Source organism: Pogoniulus pusillus, chromosome 8 (assembly GCF_015220805.1).
Source record: "Pogoniulus pusillus isolate bPogPus1 chromosome 8, bPogPus1.pri, whole genome shotgun sequence".
Classification (NCBI taxonomy): domain Eukaryota; kingdom Metazoa; phylum Chordata; class Aves; order Piciformes; family Lybiidae; genus Pogoniulus; species Pogoniulus pusillus.
Genome location: NC_087271.1, coordinates 30,222,286 through 30,244,559, shown reverse-complemented (window position 1 = coordinate 30,244,559; position 22,274 = coordinate 30,222,286). Strand labels below are relative to the sequence as shown.

At 41.0% G+C, this 22,274-nt stretch overlaps 1 protein-coding gene across 1 annotated transcript in view; it reads right to left on the bottom strand.

Moving 5' to 3' along the window:
* Positions 1–21,952, bottom strand: part of PRKACB (protein kinase cAMP-activated catalytic subunit beta) — a 74,502-nt gene extending 52,550 nt beyond the window's left edge. The window contains exon 1 of the mRNA XM_064147898.1: positions 21,694–21,952. Within this exon, the coding sequence (XP_064003968.1) occupies positions 21,694–21,739 (46 nt within the window). The 5' untranslated portion in view covers positions 21,740–21,952. The remainder of the gene's footprint in view (positions 1–21,693) is intronic.
* Between the last annotated feature and the right edge of the window lie 322 nt (positions 21,953–22,274).

The following is a 22,274-nucleotide window of genomic DNA, read 5'->3' as shown; positions in this document are numbered from 1 at the left end:
TGCCTTTCTGGAGGAAAGCATTTACAAATTCAGCTTCACAAACAAGTACTCATCTAGCTTATTTCAAACAGAAAAACACGTTTTACAACCATTGTTTAAATTTCATATTTGGGTACTGAGAACCATGAAAAAGCATTAGAATTTGCACCATTTTAGTAATCTCAGCATGTAACAAATGACACTGTCCTGTGTTTGTTTTTCCACACACTGCTACCTTCTGCAGTACAGTGTACTGAGTTGCCCTGACAGTCATTCAGGACTACGCTCCTTTGTGTAGTGTAGGTCTTCCTACCCAATTCTCAAAAGCATCAGGGCATGCTGCTGCTGAAGGCTACTGAATGCCATCCTCAAGCAGCAGAAACTACCCCTGCTCTGTTCCTTAAACGACGTTATTTTCAGCTGCACATACTGCTGCTTTTCTACCCCCTATGATGGCTGACTTGTATTTGGATGCTTGTTTCACAAAGAAGATAAAACTACTTTAACTGCTACAGAAATCTGTAAGAAATGCATTTCAACCCTTCAGAGAATTTCATGTATTTGCCCCAAGAACAAAGCCTTTATCAGGTCAACCAGGGCTCCCAAGTAAAGGAAGTCGTATTACCTATATCTTTGTGCCTCAGTTCCCTATTTGCAGAATAGTAAGCAAACCTTCTCATTTAGCAGGATGCTATACAGATAAATTCAATATTTGCAACACAGATGTATACTAAGATAATGATTTTTTTTTGTGAAAAAGCTCCCAAAGAGCAGTTAATAAGGCAGATAGACACAAACTGAAAGCAATAAAGAAAAAATAACTAAAACTTGCTTGATGCATATTGTTCAACGTCCCATGCAAGATCCTTTAGGGCTGGTCAGAAGAAAGAGCATCTAATCATGCAGTTTTCTCCCTTAGAACACATAGGTAGGTGCAAGGCAGCTAAAACACAGCCATCCAACTAATTCTACATTTCCTGCCTTGTAAAATTTGATTTTGCAACTTCACTACTTTTCCTTCTCATTTTGACTACAGGAATTAAGGTTTTTGAAAAAGAAATGTACAAGCCAACTTTGTCACATCATCTAGATTAAGAGATGGCTCAGCAGCAGATCCTCCCATAAACCACATCACCTATGAAAGCCTCTCAAGAGTTTTCAAACAGAAGAATGACAAATACTTAAAGTATACCAGTCTTCTTTCATATTTCTGATGACAAACAGTTCTATTGATCTTCTTGCCTTCTTTTCAGCTTTATTCCTTATTCTTACATAGCAGTACTATAATTTTGAATGGTACCCAATATATCTAGAGTCATAGATACAAAATTGTATGATTCCCTAACTCATAACAAACACAAGGATAAAACAAAGCTGCAGTTTACCAACTTAAGAAATGCATACTGTCAAAACTGGGAAGATTTCAAGGCTTCTTGAACACTTCACTTTATAATACAATGAAGAAAGTAGATCCAGTATTACACTGAAGAGTTATTTTTTGTTCCACAAAAGTGATTAGAATGGTAAAAGCATAAGCATCAAGTAAACTATGGTTTCATTTCATTCTTTATCCACTGTATTGTTAAACTTTGGTAACACATCAAATGAAATAACTTCCACACAGAACATCAGAACAGTTTGAAATTATGCATGGGCTACTGTGTAAATTGCTATCTCAATAAAAACATAATGGACACAAAACTAATCTGGCTGAAACAGAACCAGACAGAAAGACAGTTAAAAAAAAAAAAAAGAACCACAAACAACAAACCAACCACTTCCTTCAATAAGAGGGGAGTGTGTTTGTATGCTAATCACATCTAAAAAGAATTTCAAGAAGGATCATGAAAACGATACACAAGAGGAAGAAGTACAATTCCTTAATGGAAACCTTCCTCCTTGCCATGATACTGATTTTCATTTGCCCAAGCTGAATTAGAGCTCTGTGACCATAAAGTTCATTTTTTCAGATGACTCTTTATTCATGGACAATAAAGGTCTAGCAAAACTGAAAGAGTTGTGCCACGATTTTTTTTTAAGTAAATGCATTTATGTAATAATCATAAGCTTTCTTAGCAGCAAGCCAGAATTAGTGTTGCAAAATAAACACATACATGTGACGTGATGGCACACATGACCACAAACTCTGAGCAGAAGCTTCTATAGAGAAAACATATATGGCATTTAACTACACATGAAAGGAAACCTATTTGTCAGTTGAAAATCCACGTTTTAGATTGCTGATATAAATAAAAAGTCATAGACCAAAAGCAAAGAAATATGACTAGGTAGCAAACTAATCTTCAGGACAGCACATATCATCAGAGTTCCAAGTCAATCAAAAAAGTAAAAATCTGTACTGCTTAAACAAATACTCATTTCTACCTGCTCGACCTGAGCTGAATACCTGTTTTCATCATCCAATCAGCATTTGAACAGAAATAGGTGAGATGCTGCTTTCTGCAGATTAACCCAACCCAATCTTGATTATTGACAAAGAATGCATAAAATTCAGTCTCCGCGAAGAAATGAGCCTGAGATATCCATAATAGTCTTTTTTAGCCACACTCGACCCAAAAATTCCCTTCCTACATTTTTCACGGGCCATGTGTAGAAATTGTCTCCTGAATGTACATCACCTTGTAACGGTGGTGATTACCTTAAGAACTGAGAAGTGTCTCAACAAAGATAAGATGTGTCATTTTCGCCCACAGAGACAGCAGCTGCCCAGGGGGTGTGGTGGAAAGACCCCTTGGAATGTGCACCAAAGATAAGCGCATCCTGGCCTGATAAGCCCAGGAGTCTGTAATGAACAGGGGGAGGCAAAGAGAGGCGGAGGCCACTCTGGTGTCGACCCCTGTCGACACAGGAAAGACCTCTTAGAAGTGACATATGCATTGTAATGTGACTAGGATGTGGGACAGTTAGAGCTGCGATAAGCGAACTGTATATAAATTCGCAGGCTATGCCTGCTCTGGAAGAGAAGAACATCATTGAAAACATTAAATGCTGGAGCCTGCTCTGAGGGAGGAAAAACATCACAGACCACACTACGTGCTGGAACTCGGCATGATTGCCAGACCTCTCTCCTCATCTGGACGAAGACAACACAAGCCCAAAGGGACTCGGACCCTGGGATGCCTCCCTCACCTCTTCCCGGCCGAAACCAGAAAAGCGCCCTGGGCTGGTAATATCTCTCCTGCTCTCTCTCTTTCTCCATTTTCCCTCCCCTCTCTCTCCTTCTTTTCTTTAATAAATAGTCTCACTTTGATATTTGGCCTAATTTGTGTCTTAATTTACACACAGGTATGTTTTAAAAGAACATTACTTCCGGACTGAGACATCATGTTACACAGTTCAAACTGCATCCAGGGCTTTGTTGCTGTGTTTCTGATTCAGAAAGTATTACTTTGGTTGGTTTGAAATGTGGTAGATATTTTTTGTTTATTTTTTGTTGATTTTACTAACAACAGGAAAGCTGCACTTTCATTTCTCACCTTCATTAGAAAATTACCCAATCCACAGTACTGCAAATGTGGTATCAAGAGGGGATCCCCAAAGTTAAATAATCCTACTGTGAGCAAAACGAGATCCTGAAAACCACACTGAAATAACATTGTCCTTAAGCAAAGTTAGTTTATACTTTCTAGTAAAAACACTAGAATGCCAAGTATCCAGCCTATGAATTCTTGTTAAAAAAAGTTCATGTTGTCTTTTATAAAATTTGGCAGTGTCTTCCTGACTACCTGATGTAGGGTAAATTTCAGTAAGAATGACAATCTTTGCAGCTTGTGGCAATTTCTATAATAGATTCCAGAAAAGACAAACCAGAAAGAGACAGACACATGGTGTATAAACATACTGGAAGGAAAGATACATTCTGAAATCAACATATTTTCTTTTAGTAAGAATACTAATAGTAGCTGTGATTAAAATCACTTAATAGGGAAAAAAACCACAAAATATTCGCCAATAAATATATTCACATATCTGATATTGCTAAATATACTAAAATTGAAACACTGAATTAAGATAAGCTGCCCTAAGACAGACTCATTTTGTTGATAAATTGCCAGGTAATGATGCATCCTGAACGAATGCAGATGTACTTAAACTATACAACAGGAAACCAGAATAACTGATTTTTTTTTTTTTAAAGCTTTCCAGTTTCTTTGACTTGTCAGTTTTTTTGGTTTTTATTTTGGAGGCTAAAAGGTGCATTAAGGTAAGAATAAAAACAAATCGTACCATACTAGTATGAAGAAGTGCTAATGGAAGAAAACCAGATCACTTCCTCAAAATAATTTTTAAAATTAAACTTAGAACATAAATGTCCAATTTTTTTCCAACCTTAAACAGACATCCAAATTACCAAATGATAAGTATCTCATCACCACCACTATACTTCCAGAGATTTATGGCCTCTTTACAGTGAGATTACATATATACCATTATCTTCTCACTTAAGCACTGCTGTTTGGAATAACAGCATCATCCATTCATTCTGAGATTCAAATTAAAAAAAAAAAAGTATCTGTAAGCATATAAATATGTCAAATACATTTTATTTCCTTCCATTTACAAGAAAAAAAAATCTCAACCCAAATATTTCTGATTTTTTTTAAATCTTAAAACATATTAGGAATTGTTCCCTTAAAACAGGCTTAGTATTCTGGTTGCTCTGGAAAAAAAGAGCCAACAGACTAAAATAAGTATGCACCAGCAACTGGACATCATCTCCACTCTTTTGTGCATTTACTTGGGAAAAAAAACACCTTCAATTTCCTGTAGTGTCTCACGTAAGTCTACAAAACATTAATGTACATTATCATCTGTAAATTATGACCATACGAATCCTTGAAGCTCTAACTTTTTATATAGCAACTATTTATTCCCATTTTTCTAACTTAAAAATGCATCACTCACCAATGACATATTCCCCCAAATACAATAGAATGTTTATAAATAACAATCTTATCTAGACTGTATTTATTCCAATAAAGATGTTATCCATCTCACTTCCTGTAATCTGAAAAACCATGAAGTGTGGGGGGGAAGAATTTCCTCTTCCCTTTGTTCAGATTTTCCTTCAGTTATTCAGTGAATTACATCTATACATACAGTATATTCTTATTTCAGAATAAAGAAGCTGCAAATATTAGGCTACTGTTACAACTACACTGATGCCTTCTTAAACTGTAACAGCTTCTAGGACCAGGTATCCATCTGTTTATAGATCATCATTCAAAACGGTTCTAATTTTGCTATCCTTCTTAAATACTATCACCACTGAAGTAGCATGCAAGAACAACTACTAGCAAGAAGTACTTTTTAAATAGCAACAATGTCCAGTTCTAAAGTGCAGTATTTTGGGACTTCACACAGCAGTCCTCTAAGTCTAGTTCTACATTATACAACACAGTGACAATTAAGCTGTGTTTGGACAACAAAACCACACCAGTAAGAACAGACAGCTATGAAAATGATGCACTGTTTTCATCTGGGGTTCCAAATCGTCTACTACCAAAGCATAATGCAAAATTGCTGCAGTAGGCAAGTAATTATGATTCAGATAACCCTCCTTCAAATACGTAAAGAAACAAGAACCTCCCAAAGAGTAACAGATGTCAGCAGCATCTGCAATTTAATCTTTCGTGAGCAAATATGCTCTACCATATGACAAAAAAAAATCAGAAAGAATTTAATGCTACCTTTTATTTAATAGTTTCTGATGTAACTACAAACAGAGATATTTACCATTTCATCATACTCTTGAAGGACAAAGTCTAATGGCCTCTCGTACCAATGAGCAACATTAAGAAATTTGTGTAACAGCAGATGATCAGACCTCACCTCCTACCAACCAAGAGGTTAATGCTCCTTATTATCAGACCTCCAAGATCATCCAGTCCAACCTATCACTCAGCCCTGTCCAATCAACTAGACCATGGCACTAAGTGCCTAATTCAGTCTTTTTTTGAACACCTCCAGGAACGGCAACTCCCTGGAATTTTTCTATTCTGAACACAAAAACAGTGGGCATTTACATGTGTCAATAGTTTTTTGGGGAGGCTGGGTTTTTTTTGTTGGTTATTTGCTGTTGGATCTTTGTCTTTTGGGATTTTTATATGTAACATTAAAATACTTCTGTATTTTAGAAGAAGAAAAATATTCCTCGTGCTATAATGCTGTTATTGTTACCGATACAATTACTGAATGCTTAACAGGGAATAATTATACTATTTATTCTCTTGCATCTTCCTTCTTCAGTATATATTATGAGTCTCAGAAAACTGGCAATATTGTGTCTTACATCGATACTGAATCTTTTTCATCTTTTGCAACTGCAGAATACATTTTCTTCACACTATCCAACAATTAATACACCATCTGAGAGAAACCCAAATTATCACCACTGCTCTTCCTCATAAACATATCTGATCTCTATTTTCTTCTCCCCAACTTGCAGTCACTTTCTATGAACTTCTCTTAAGTGACAAACAAGTAACAAACAAGCTCAACAGACTTTGTTGCTGAGCTCCTCCATAACACAACACAGAATCATAGGATACCCCAAGGCTGGAAGAGACCTCAAGGAGCATCTGGTCCAACCAACCTTGGCAAAAGCACAGTTTAGATAATGGGGTCCAATAGCTTGTCTAGATGAATTTCAAAAGCATCCGATGTTAAGGACTCTACCACTTCACTGGGGACATAATTCCAAAGGTTTATTGTCATCATTGTGAAGTTTTCCACATGTTCAAGTCTAAAGTGACTGCATGTGAAAGACTTGCATTTCTTTGCTTTCCATACAGATTATCTACTACTGTTTTCCTAGCCACGGTGTTTTGGGCTAGTCCTTTTAACAAGACTGGCAGCAGAACAAGTTGGTCTGTATGTATTAGTGGAAATGAATGAGTCAATTTAGTTTGTGGAGAAAATTACAATGTGCTGAATAGAACTGTGAAAAAGCAGCCAACTGCTATTTTCTATTTAGGATTATTTTCACACAAAGAAAGGCGGAACTACCACAAGTTATCTTCTGCAAAAAAGGACAATTATTTTCACTTTAAATGAAAAATACATCCCCCCAAAAATCAGTATTTTCAACACTAAGTGGAAAATTCAGTTTAGATGTAAAAGGAGTAACTATAAGAGATGCCTTCATTTTTCTTGTGGAAAGATCATCCTAAAATTGAAATACTTACACCTCTAGCCTTGCTGTATCGTTTAAGACTAGCTCTGATTATCTGGTTCTTTCACATCTCTCACTGTGCTCCTGCACAGGTAAATTTGTCTCTTTTCTTCCTCCAGTTACTCTCTACTCACACACCATATCTAAAATGAGCGTGTATGCATTTGTCATCTTCCAGCTTTATTTGTCCTAACAAATACATGAGTACATTTTGGAGTAATTAAAAAATAAGAGGAAAGCTGGTGATCCTTTCAATAAAGTTCTCAAAATATTTTGCTCTGAGGACCATGAGGGCAGTCACACTTAACAGAATGAAAATGTTACAAATACCACTTTATTCTCAGCATTAAGCAAGAACTGGGACAATTTTTGTTGGTAGAATTTGAGAACGGTATGGCGATGTACATATTCACGGAAGTTAGCTAGCAGTAGCTCTCACTGACTAGAGGGTTCCAAAGAGCCTCTCAAAAATAAAAACCATCTCAGGTTCATACATCTAAAAGCTTACATCAACACTGTGCAGGTGCTTCAGTGAAATGCTTAGTACATTTTCTGCAATGACAAAATCCACTTGCAACATTTCACCCTTTTTACAGCCCTTCTTCGCATCAATCCAACACAAGGTGAGGTCATATTTTAAGAGAGGGCTTTGAAATTAACGGGTTAAAACAGCAGAGCTGGGTGGAAGTAAGGGTATTTTAACCATTTCACTGACACTTAAGAGCAGTCCTCAAACTGCACAGAAGGCAGAGCAAATTGTAGTTTCCATCAGAGCAGCAGGGAGTGAACTGGGCAGGAATTTTTTCACATCAGCTTTACTGCCAAAGAATGTTGGTCAGGTAACTTTTCTGTAAGCAATGTGCTCAAGGAAGTTTCATAATTATAGCCTCCAGCCTCAAACCAGACATGATACAAATATGTTTTGAGGTTTGGTCGGTGTTCTCTTTTTTTTCCACCACATATGCAAATAACAGGTTTCACTTAAAAAACATGACTCTTGCTGAGTAGAAACTGTAACACTGCTTCTGAAGCAGGTCCTGAAAAAACATTTTAAGTAATGTCAATAAGTAATTGCAGCTACAACTGATCTAGAACAAACAAAAGCCCAAACTCACTACCACCAAAAAAACCAACTCATCTGAAGGGAACATTGTAAAACAGTTTAGCTCCTGAAAATAGCAATTTCCTAAAGAGCCAAAAACTGCTAAGACAAAAATATTTAAAAATCCTGTTTGAAGGTATCTAAGTAGCACCTACAATTATCATGATAAAAAGACGAAAGAAGTACCACTTTGGTACAGGAAACAGCGGAATTATTCAGTGCAATGCAAAACTGTCTTATGTCAGACTACAGGAAAACAGAGGACAGGACTGCTAGGAATACAGTTAAGTGCACAGAGAAGATCAAGAGGGTAGGTAAACAATGAACTCAACATAAGGAATAGAACCAGCAATAGAACAAGGGGACACAGTCTCAAGTTGTGCCAGGGTAGGTCTAGGCTAGATATTAGGAAGAAGTTCTTCACAGAGAGAGTGATTTCCCACTGGAATGGGCTGCCCAGGGAGGTGGTGGAGGCACCGTCCCTGGGGGTCTTCAAGCAAAGACTGGATGAGGCACTTAGTGCCATGGTCTAGTTGACTGGTTAGGTCTGGGTGATAGGTTGGACTGGATGAGCTTGGAGGTCTCTTCCAACCTGGTTGATTCTATGATTCTATGGTCACTGGTACCTGCAATGCCACCTCTACAGCAATAGCTTAACTCCTGGTTACAAGACCGAAGGCACTGTAGCACCAGCAGAAGATTACTGTCCCTATGATATACACATGCCCCTCCACACAGTGTATCTACAGGCTTCATGATATCCAGTTCATCTAAACACCTTACTTTGGAAAATTCCACTTCGTACTCATACTTCACTTTCTCACTTTCTGTCCTGCCCCAACAGAAGGATACAGGATCTCCTACACCATCAGAAAAGGCAAGATGCCAGGTGGGCTGGCCTGTACTTTAGGCTATATTCACAGCCCAGCCAGGAAAACTAAAGAAATGAGCACATCCATACTGTTGTTCATGTGGATCTGAGAGTTTAGCTTCCCCCGGGAAAAGGCGGAACATAGATGTGCCATGGCCTGAGTGGGACAAATGGTAACACTTCATCCAACTTCTCCAAAAGGCAGAGCATCTCTGGCAACCATTCAACAGCTCCCTCTCCTGAGATGAAAGAACCAATGGAAGAAGACCAAGCCTATTCTTCACCCAGTGCTCCCTCTGGCTACCTAATCTTACATTTCTTGACCCATACTTCTCCTTTTACCAGCTGTTGACTAGTTTCTCTGAACTAGGGGGAATGGAGCAAAACTAGAAGTGGGTAGATTAAGATTGGATGTTATGAAGAAGTTCTTCACCATGAGAGAGGTGAAACACTGCAACTGGTTTGCCCAGAGAGGTGGCAGAAGACCCATCCTCAAACGTTTTTAAGGCCAGGCTGGATGGGGTTCTAAGCATCCTTAACTAGTGCGAGGTGCTCCTGCCCATGGCAGTGGGGTGGGAGCCAGATGATCCTTGACTTCACATCCAGCCCTGACAATTCCATGACTCTATGATTCTCTCCACTTATTCTCAAGGAGACCTCTACTATTTCATTAATAATAAATTGGTATTTGTACCTAAGGAAAGAGTCAATAGAAACAGTGACTCAAAGTGCTTCCTTAACAAAAACAAGGACAGGACAAGCCTACGACACTGTCCACTTCTCGAGCCACACCATTTTACACACATCCTCTATGTACTCCAGATGGAAGAGATTCCACTTACATAGTAATTCTTCTTATGGAAATCATTATCTCTTGCCATATTTGCTAACTTTTTCCCCATGTTTGCCCTAGATACAACATGTTTGCTATGTTTGTTATCTACAAATAATATAAGTAGAATAAAGAGATAATTATTTTGGCAGAAAACAAAAATACGCAAATTTTAGGTAGAAATTAGGGGTTAGGTATTAAAGCAACACATGAAAAACTATGCTAATTTTGTTTCTGCATTAGTTCTATGCCTATCAAGTCCCCAAGATATTCAAAGAAGAGGAAAATAAATCTGAAAACCTGCAAAAGAATCATTACAACACACTACACACCCTTCAGGCAATTCTACACTGCATGTAGCTGCTTTAGACTTAAACTAATTGCAAAACTTGTTTTCCAATTTGATATTCATAAAAGCCATTAAATTAAGCTAAATGACCTAGCACTTTATTTCACTCTTCAGTTCAGCTTACATGAAATAAGTACCACTAAAATGAAGATTTTTAAGTCAAGAGAAAGAAATCAGCTGGACCACAGAGAGCACTGTTGCAGTCTGCTGCTATAGGATGTTTAACACATAATCCCTAAAGCCAAGTACCAGTGCTGGGATCTGCAGTGCATGCACAGTTCTAGACTTCACTGAGACCCACTCAACACTTCTCATCACATAGGCTTTTGCAAAGACCAAATATATGACTGAAGCATTGAATTTTCAAGAATTGTCTGATATAAAATAGTCCTCAACAAGCCAATGAAAACACATCTCCTTCCATCATAATGACAGCTATTGAAAGGAAATAGTATGATCTTTCAAATTGTTTGAGTCTGTTTTTTGCTATGTGATGTTTTTATTCACTCTCTCACCACCTAGCTTGTTTTCTAGTGAGAAACAGATTAAAACCTCCAGGCACCATGTTTTTCTATGGATCAGTTAAAGTGCTTAAACACATGGTCTGCATTAAAAACTTCATCTTAATCATAGACTCTGTTGCAATTAAGTCACATTTTCCCTCTGTGCAAAGTCAGTCTAGGCTATCACATGCTTAAGAATCAGAATTTAAACATACAATAAACCTATTACCGTTACCTTCTACAAGACAGAAGATTTCACATTATTCAAAACTAACCTTAATTATTATTACAATGCACCTGTTGGGGTATCCGAGTACATGCACTCTTAATTATGTCATTTCATAAGAATGACAAGCAAACGGATCCTGGGCATAGACAAAACTGCTGTCTACAACTACCTGAAGGGACGTTGTAGCCGGGGGGGGGGGGGGGGGGGGGTTGGTCTCTTCTGCCAGGCAACCACCAATAGAGCAAGGGGACACAGTCTCAAGTTGTGCCAGGGGAAATATAGGCTGGATGTTAGGAGGAAGTTATTGCCAGAGAGAGTGAATTCCCATTGGAATGGGCTGCCCAGGGAGGTGGTGGAGGCACCGTCCCTGGAGGTGTTCAGGAAAAGCCTGGATGAGGCACTTAGTGCCATGATCTAGTTGACTGGATAGGGCTGGGGGACAGGTTGGACTGGGTGATCTTTGAGGTCTCTTCCAACCTGGTTGACTCTATGATTCTATGAAAATAACAATCTTTTTAATCTTCAAAGTTCCCACCTTCAAGATAAAACTGCAGTTCCATTTTGTCTTAGTTTCTTCAACTACACTGCAGCTGTGGAAGTCTATGGGTTTAGAGACAGGTTCTAACAGCAAGTGCAACTACATACTTGCTGGCAGCAGCCTAACTTGTATGAAATAAATGAAAAAAGTTTCTGATGTTCTTTGTTTAACCATTACAGTATTTTAGCAAAAGGTTAAAAGTTACCAAGAGGCAGAGGGATAACAGCACTAATACTTACCTTTACAAATCACCCAGCAAATCAGATATTCATTCATCTAACGATGCATTAAAAACACATTTTCTATGCCTCTTGCTTTAACACCACAAGTGTGGTATCTTACTATTGCAGCGTCAGCCTATATCACAAATAGCGTATCTCTCAGAAGAAACAGCCAGTGCAAGGTAGAACAGCAATTCTCTACTCCTAAGGAAAGAATTTGGTTCAAAATGCTCACCAGGCCTTCTCTGGCAGAGAACAGCAATGCCATGGAAAAGAGACTGCAGGACCATTTATCTGTAACATGCAGAGTTTATATATTTATGTATCTATATGATGTTCTAAGATTTTTTAGAACTCTCAAAAATTAGATACAAGAAGAACCCAATGTAAGGAAACAGCAAAACCAAATTGTTTGCTTAGTCTGAAGCTATAAAAATTGTTCTTATTTTTTTAAATAAAAATAATTTGAAATACCAAGGCATTTCCACATCTTCACTACAAGGTAAAATGTTGAGCAACCTACACAGCCTAATCCTTACTGCATTTTTAACTAGCAATATATACAAGAACCGATTATATATCATAAGCTAGCAAGTCCACTATATTTACAGATGAACCCCTCTGGGTACAGAAAAGCAATAAATAGTAGAACAAACTTTAAAAAAAATAGAATCAAACTTTGGGACATTTTTTAGTTCGAATATCAAATTGTCAAAACGAAACTAAACAGGAAAAGAAAAAAACAAACATCAAAAGTAGGATTGTCTTAAAGATGAATTTAAGTGTGGAGACAAAGCAATGCTTTGTTATATTTTTCTCTGTCTACATATAGCTTTTATGAGTTTTTAGAGTTAAGTCCTACTGCTAAGTGCTAGCACCTTTCACTACAACCTCCAGTCCTTATTAGATAGAGAGGGGAATACAGTGACAAAAGATGAGGAAAAGGCAGAGGTGCTGAACACCTTCTTTGCCTCAATCTTCAATAGTGGGACAGGTTGTCTCCAGGACAGATGGACACCTGATGTGGCGGATGGAGTCAGGGACCAGTATAGTGCCCCTCTAATCCATGAGGAAGAAGTAAGTGACCTACTGAGACATTTGGATCTTCACAAGTCCATGGGACCGAATGGGATCCACCCTAGGGTGCTGAGAGAGCTGGCAGATGAGCTGGCCAAGCCACTCTCCATCATTTATCAACAGTCCTGGCTCACTGGAGAGGTTCCCAAAGACTGGAAGCTGGCCAATGTGATACCCATCCACAAGAAGGGTCGTAAGGAGGAGCCAGAAAACTACAGACCTGTCACCCTGACCTCAGTGCCAGGCAAGTTGATGGAACAGGTCATCTTGAGCACCATCATAGAGCACCTACAGGATGGCCAAGGGATCAGGCCCAGCCAGCATGGCTTTAGGAAGGGCAGGTCCTGTCTCACCAACCTGATCTCCTTTTATGATCAGGTTACCCGCCTGGTGAATGTGGGGAAGGCTGTGGATGTAGTCTACTTGGACTTCAGCAAAGCCTCTGACACTGTCAGCCACGAGAAGCTCCTAGCCAAGCTGGCAGCTCATGGTTTGGACAGATTCACTCTGTGCTGGATCAAGAACTGGCTGGATGGCAGAGCCCAGAGTGGTGGTGAATGGTGCCACATCCAGTTGGCAGCCAGTCACTAGTGGTGTTCCCCAGGGATCAGTGCTGGGCCCAGTCCTGTTCAATGTCTTTATTGATGATCTGGACGAGGGGATTGAGTCCAGCATCAGTAAGTTTGCAGATGACAGCAAGCTAGGAGCAGGTGTTGATCTGCTGGAAGGTAGGAGAGACCTGGAGAGGGATCTGGACAGGCTGGATAGGTGAGCAGAGGCCAATGGGATGACACTTAACAAGGCCAAGTGCAGGGTTCTGTACTTTGGCCACGACAACCCCAAGCAACGCTACAGGCTGGGGACAGAGTGGCAGGAAAGCAGCCAGGAAGAAAGGGACCTCGGGGTGCTGATAGATAGTAGCTGAAGCTGAGCCAGCAGTGTGCCTAGGTGGCCAAGAGAACCAATGGCATCCTGGCCTGCATCAGGAACAGTGTGGCCAGTAGGACAAGGGAGGTTCTTCTGCCCCTGTACTCAGCACTGGTCAGGCCACACCTTGAGTACTGTGTCCAGTTCTGGGCTCCTCAATTCAAGAGAGATGTTGAGGTGCTGGAACGTGTCCAGAGAAGGGCAACAAAGCTGGTGAGGGGCCTGGAACACAAATCCTATGAGGAGAGGCTGAGGGAGCTGGGGTTGTTTAGCCTGGAGAAGAGGAGGCTCAGGGGTGACCTCATTGCTGCCTACAACTATCTGAAGGGACATTTTAGCCAGGTGGAGGGTGGCCTCTTCTCCCATGCAACCACCCATAGAACAAGGGAGGGACAGTCTCAAGTTGTGCTGGGGAAAGTATAGGCTGAATGTTAGGAAGAATTTCTTGTCAGAGAGAGTGATCTGCCATTGGAATGGGCTGCCCAGGGAGGTGGTGGAGGCACCGCCCCTGGAAGTCTTCAAGAAAAGCCTGGATGAGGCATTTAGTGCCATGGTCTAGTTGACTGGATAGGGCTGGGTGCTAGGTTGGACCAGATGATCTTGGAGGTCTCTTCCAACCTGGTTGATTCTATGATTCTACAGACTTAAAGTCCGGTAGTAATTCATCATATGAACACAGGCAGATGGGAAAGGGGTATCTTGAGCAATATTTTTTACAAGTTAGTAGGGTGAGGCCCTAGGAAACTAATCTAAAAGCTCAAGTCTAGGAAAAGAGACTGTCCCTTTCCTTAACACCTCACCAATTCATTGCCAACAGTGCTTTCAGCACTTCTTTTGAATCTGTCTCTTGACATTTGACACCTCAGCATCCCAAATTGCTGTGCAAAATGATTATAGATATCTAGATCTAAACCCCACCTAATTTTATAAATATATGAGGGCTGGGTGTCAAGAAGGAAGGGATACGCTCTTCTCACTTGAACTCTGTGACAGGACAAGAGGCAATGGATCTAAACTGCAACACAGAAAGTTCCACTTCAACATGAGGAAGAACTTCTTTATTGGTAAGGGTCACAGAGCACTGGAACAGGCTCCCCAGAGAGGTTGTGGAGTCTCAGTCTCTGGTGACTTTCAAGATCTGTCTGGATACATTCCTATGCGACCTACACTAGATTATATGCTCCTGCTCTGCCAAAAGGGTTGAACTCCAAGATCTCCAGAGGTTCCTTCCAACCCCTAACATCCTGTGATCCCATAATTTTCTGCCTTTGTAAAGCAGCTTATTAAAGGATTAGAAGAATGCTAGAATTGTTACCCATGAAGGTCCTAGGAAACCATATTTTTCAACAGCACAAGCCACCAGATGGGCTCAGCTGTTTTGTGAAACCTTGCTCTTAGTGCATATTGTTCTGTTGTGATGCTGAAGAAACGGTGAGCAGGATGCCAGAGAGAGCAAGCATCACAGTCAGGGCCACCCCAATGTCATTCATTTAGCTCCCTTCATAGCAGTGTCTACAAACATGCCTTCCAATTGCTTTATACCGATTCTCCTGCTACACAGACTAATAGTCTCAGTTTCATCTTGTATTTTCCATCTGTCTGTATATGCCTTATTATTCAAAATACAATATGCGTTTTGGAAAATAAATTGTCTGATTTGTGTTTAAACAAACAAAATGGAGTCTTGATTCACCACTAGTGCAGGATAACACAAATAAATACAGTTACAATGAGGAGTATGTGTAATCCTTTCACAAACATACCAGTGGGGGAGGAGGGGGGAAAGGAAAATAAGAAGGCAATTTATCTTTTCGTTTTGCAACTCGTAAGACAACGCATTTCTCACTACTTCACTTACCTTGTCACAGCTTCACTGCTCTTTGTCCTCTCATTCCCTGAGCAGCATTTCTACCTCACAACACAGAAACTGTGTACGGTAGGAAAAGACTTGCAGTACAGCCAGCCTGAAACCACAACTCTCCTGGCAACAGTAGTAGATCAGGGAGCTCCTATTTTGTGCCTGCTATCCAGTCTCTGTGCCATATCACACCTGCATTGGTACAACTGTTACACTAACTGCAGTGAACTGGATCAAGAAGCCAATCCAGGTTAACTGAAGTCCCTTCTGCTTTCCCTTTTCTGCAGGGTTATTTTTAACTGAGATCAATCTCAAATTCAGTTCACCTTGTTGTCTCATGAATAGTTGCTCCAGCACACTTGAGGTCACAGAAGAAGGAAAAAAGCTGCAAGGGACAGAAAAGCAGAACTGCAACTGAACGAAATACTTATTACACAGCACCTTGCACCTGTAACAAAGACTAGAGACAGCAGCACTGCAGGGCAAACTCTCTGCCAAGTTCCAGTCCTAAGGTTCACAAGTTTGTAAGAAAAATCCCCATCAACTCAAGGTTCCTACCTGTGGAAACTCTGTAGGCTTAAATAACCAGAAGCACTGGTTTAAAAAACACATACACTCTACTTGGATCTAATTCAGAACCCACCTGCTGTGTAGCAGACAGTATCATTTTCCTTAACTGCTGTCCTTCTTAACATCTACGTAAGAATGCAGGCAAAACACACAAAATCCAACAGCCATTCAAAGGCCTTTGCACAGCTCTGTCCACAGGAGAGAGGTGTCAGTTACGAAGAACTTTAACTGGAGTAGTATCCCCAACTGCCTGATGCGTATAGCACAGTTCACAGCCTTCCACTCAGCCAGGGCTGCCCATGACACCGTCATTTGCAGCATCGTGTCCTTACAGTTTTTCCACTTACTTCTCTGCCCACATTCTACTCCCAGTACCTGAGAAAGTTAATTTTGTAAGTACATCAAGGAATAATGTGACTGTTGCCAAAAAATACGAGAATTGTAGCAATTTTTCAATAAATTACTTTTGATTGTGTCGTTTCTACAAATGTGGATATATGGGTAAATGAACAAACAGTAAGGAAACTCAGTAACAAGGGACTGTCAAGTAAATTAAAACATTCTGTCTTTAATGCAGTCTAAACTTGTAACAAAGGCCCAACTACAATAGCTAAACTCAAACTAATTTATCACTTAAAGGTCTTTCTGACCTTTTGTTGTGCTACCATGTGGCTATCATTTATTGAGTGAAAGCCTCTCTCTTCTAGTTCAAGCTGCTAATAAACATTTTGGTTTTAATTAAAGCAGAACTTTCAGAGGGTGCATACTGGTAGCCTTACACTGGTAATTACAGCAAAGGAATTTATAGATACTTCTGCATCAATTAGTTAAAACTACTTCTGACTTTCAGACAATGAAGTCCCATATTGCTGGAACCTCGCAGATCAACAGCAAAATAATACAAGCCTCAAATAGAAGAAGACAAGCTTTAAATGCATTGTTTATAGGTGTTACATATACAGTCCATTCCAGCATCACTGAAATACAGATTATTAATTACCCTTTACACAATACATACTGATAGCTGATTTTCTAAAACATGTAAGCAAGGCTTCAAAGGCTCTCAGTTTTAAAATCTTAAAACAAGAGCATGGAAAACACAAGGAGGCAAAGGAAAAGGACAACAGCTGTTGAAACAAAACTATGCTTCGATTAAAACCACTGGAACAAGGGTCCACAGAAGTGACAGAGAATCGGCAAGCTTGGAATAGTAACAGACACTGAGCTTTTCACCTCTACTTCACTGATTTCAGTCTAATCAAGGTCAGCAGTGGAAGCACTTTGTCTCATCAAGTTTTTACATGAAATGAACCTGTGGTCTCTTTCGATCCTCAATAAGTAAATACAGCAGAATGACTCAACAATGAATGCACAGGAAAAGTAATACAGTAAAAAAAAACTAAAAAAACTCAGTTCTAAGAAATGTCCCCTGAGGAGGTTAAAATCTATTGGCAAAGGAAAATGAAGACTGCATCTTCCTGTCACGCACATTTCAAAGGAGCACTACTTACAGAATAATTAGAAGAGTTAAAAAGGGAAGAATTGACTATAATAGGAACTGTTACACTGAAGATACTGTAGTGGGAACACTTTGAGGAGGAGGAAGAGTGAATGAACATAAAGCTCACATGCAGAATACACATCACACATGCTGTACTTTGCTATTTAAAGACCACAGAAACCAGAGGTAGTGAAGTCCTGTTAGATTAATAAATCCTTCATGCATTGGTAGCTGAAGACATGACTATCAGGTAAAAAGCTGTATGTACAGATTTGTTTTGTAAAGCATGCATCATTTAATTTTAAACACCTATTTTAAAAGCAATTTACTACCACATATTGCTAAGAAAAAAGGACCGTCTGCATCCTGGCTAACACAATTCAGAAGCCAATCACATGTGGTTTCACATTCTGTTGGAAAAAGAGAAAGTATACAGATCTTGCAGTCACCTGAGTGTTTTCTAATGACCTGGTCTCTATTCAAGTTTGGCGATTAAAGAAAGAAACAAATAATATCACAGATAAGTATTCATACATCCAGGAAAAATAAAAAGCAAAAACCAAAAAACCCACACAAAACACGACAAATAAAAAAATCAAGTGAGATTGCTAATAATTTCTCAATAAACTTCTTGCTGTTATTACCATACATACCTAAAGAGGCAAGTCATTCAAAGCCACACATAGTAATAATTTCGAAAATCCGTATTTGCAAGTTATTGGAAGGAAAACAAACCAAGAACAACACAACACCACCAAACTTTCTATAAACTTCTCAATTTGCAGACTGACATGCACTCCAGCTTAGAAAATAGCTGCTGTAAGGGTAAAATGTTCCTATTACATAAAATTCATAATCATTTTGAAAGTAACATATTCACCTACTGGATTAAAAAAAAACAACTATGCAATCTTTCATAAACCCAGATCTGTTGTAGTTATTATTCTCTTATGCTGTATGCTTCTTTAACAAAGGATTCCAAAGTAATGAATATTAGTGAAGCTACCATTTTCCTACATTGACTGCAACAACTCAAGGTAGACTTCCTGTGGCCTTTTGGGTTTTGTTTCTTTTTTTAATACCAAACAATTAAGTGAATAATTAAAATAATATTAGTATGTAGGATCAAAGTTAGAGAAACTTTTAAGACAACTGGCAATTGTGTATTTTCAGATTTCAAATGAAAAATACTTCTATTATTATTCTAAAAGACCCTCAGAATTTGAAGACTGTTGTGCTCTGTAGAAAACCATGAACACATTTAAAACAGGTGTAGAGTTTAAAATGGGTACAGAATTCTTAAGCTTCTCTTTAATAAAGGATCACTTTTAATTTTGGTTCTCCAAATCAAAACCCACTGCATATCAGGAGAATCTGTTAAGAGAAGGGCAAAGAAACAAAACCCTAACTGACCATACTGAAGCCTTCCATCTTCTGTATACACACACATATGTATCTCACCCCTCTGCAGTACAAGCCTGATTCACTTCTTTTTTTGCGTCCAAGCTTAAGAAACTTAACCAGCATTCAGATTCCATTCACCTGCAACTTCTTCCTAGAAATACTTTGAAAAATTTGTTCCATTGTACTATGGGTGTTTATATACAACTGTTTTAATCCTCTTCATAGCCCAATTGAAGTAATAAGTACTGCAGATACTTTAATATACATAGAAAGCTAAAATAAACAAGAATGTAAGGGCCAAGACAGGTGAACAGCATTTATTGTGCTGACCACAGATAGTGCAAGAGGTCTCAAATTACACATCATGAACTAGTAAGTACAGTTATCAGTGGAAGCTGTGTTACCCTTCGTTGTTCTTTCAGAGACCTTAGCATGCCCTTGATCCACACACCACCATATGTTCCCTGTGTGGATCAAGGGTGTAACATCACCTTTAGAAGTCAAATCTGGATATTTTTCTTTCACTATTTCAAACAACTTCATTTTCAGCATACTGAAGTTCAATATACATGCTACTAAGGGCATTTAACATACAAAACAGGAAAACTTGCTCAAAAATGCAAACAGGTATCATAAATATTACAGCTCAATCACATTCTGTGTTCCTTTAAAGCTGCCATGAATCATGTGATTAGATCACACATCAGTTTTCACTGCCAGTAAAACAAACATTACTTCTAGTAATTTATTATGTGTATAGTATTCATATACCATTGATCCTCCATAGTAAGTGAATCCTAGTCTTTCCCAGCAGTATGTCAATGACAATCAATTTTTTCTTTTAGTTACAGAAGCTGTATCATTACAGAGCTTTTTGCTGCTATATATACTAAGTAATTGAACATCTGAGCTTGATGTTTCCAGCAGCATTTCAATTTTAAACTCTAACAAAGGGAGAGGAGGGAGTTCTGAAGCAAACTCCTTCTGCAACTTAAAAATCACTGCATTTGGTAATATGAGAAAAGAATTAACATGGCAGTAAACACTATGTGGTCTAGAGTTACTTAACTGCACGAACTAATAACACTGTACTATGAAATACAAAATGGAGTGTTTTGTCATCTTACATACTTCAAACAATCTACTCTCCACAAATATAAGTTGGCTAGGATACTTCCTATAAAAAAATATACCCCGATAAATAAAACCGCTAAACAATAATGCTCGTAAAACATTTAAATTGTAAAATCTGTACTACTATTGCGAACACAAGAACTGAAAGGCTAAACCACAGAGCAAAACTAAGAAAAGTCCCTGGTCCCACAGCTAGAAACACTCATGCAGATCCCTAGGAAGCATAAGGACTCCTGTGTGGGCAGGCACCGGCCTATGCAAATCCGTTACCCGGTTCTACCCTAGATCTCAATAGTAAACACAGAAAAAGTAAACACACTGGGAAAAAAACAACAACCCAAAAGAACCCCAAAACAAACAAAAAAAACAACCTTCGACGTTTAAACATGTCATTTTAATAACGTTCAAGGAATTTCTAGTAACAAAGGGTATTGTTGTAGGAGTACGGAGCTTGCACAACCGGCTGCCCGATGTGTCTTTTCTCCTATCCATCAAAAACATACTCAAAGTTTTCCAGTAACAGCGGAGCAAGGGAGTTAACTTACTGAAAATAAAAGCCGGATTTTTTCCCCCAAGAATTGGATCGACTTTATATTAAATACTACAGGGGGGAAAAAACCAAAACAAACGACCAAAATCAACATAAAGCACCCTGCGCTGGTAAGTGCAGATCAATGCTTCTGTCTTCCATTTTACCAAGGCACGAGAACAACGTTTGTAGGGAATACTCTCCTCAAAGATGTAAACACACCAAGGGGCTCAGGCTACGCCATGGGGCGCCTGCAGGACCGGCGAGGTTATCGGGGCTGCACGATCCGGGTAGGCTTAGGAGTTTCTGACCTACATTCCCCGCAGCGGGATGAAAACCCTCCCGCCGCAGACGGAACGCGGCGCGGCGAGCGGCCTCCCCCGCCGGCAAGGGTGTGTTCAGGGGTGGGGAAAGCTAGCTGGCCGGGGTGAGGATGAAGGCTGGCGGAGGCGCTGACACCTGCCCGCCGCCACCCCAATCCCGCCAGCAGCTCCTCCTTCTCCAGGGACGGACACCTGCCACAGGACAGCCGGACGCGCGGCCCGGTGGCGGCCTCGGCCCAAGGGCCGCGGGCGTATTTCTCCCTCTTATTTCCTAAGACGCTAAACCTCGAGGCGGGCCTGAAAGAGGGCGGCTCGGCGCCGAGCTGGGGGCCGGGTCGGGCACCTAGCGGCGCCGAGCAGGCCGCTCAGCGTCAGGGGCCAGCGGGCTCGGGCAGCAGGGCCTGCGCGGGGCGGGGGGCTCGGCGCCTCAGCCGCTAGGCCGCGGGGCCTGCGGCGGCGGCGTAAAGCGGGCGCGCCGGCCTCGGCCTGCCGGCCCCTCCTCGGGGAACGGAGCCAGGCGCCGAGTGGAGGCGGCGGATCCCCTCACTCACCGCTCTCGATCTCGTTGCCCTTCTTGGCGGTAGCTGCGTTCCCCATGGCCGAGCCGGGGCGACAGGGGGAGGGGGGACAGGAAGGATGCCGGGCGGTTGCGGCGGGCGGGGACAGGGCTCGGGTGGCGGGGCGGCGCGGCCCGCGGGCGCGGCGGACGGCGGTTAGCTCCCCTCGCCCCGCGCTGGGTCTCTGTGTCTCCGGCCGCCGCGGAGGAGGAGGCGAGCGCTCTGCCCCCCCTCCCCCACCCCGACACACGGCGGAAATGACGGCCGGGGCGGTGCCTCCGCCCTGCTACACCGCCCGCCGGGGGCGCGCGGGGCGAGGGACGCGGCCGCACTCGGCTGCGGACAGCACTGCTGCCGCCTCAGGCGAGGCCGGGAGCGCGGCTCCGGCCACCCCGTCCGCGCCAGGGGGATGTCCAAGCCCTGGGCGGCTCCCGTCGCTCCAGCGCCGGCTCGCAGAGGGCAGGGGTGGGCTGGATGCCCTCGGCCTTCGTAGCGGGTGCTGTGGCGCGGTGGGGCGTCCGCTCCCGGTCAGTGCCTGCCCTCCCAGGGCGGCGGCGTGGGAGCGCCCCCGCTTC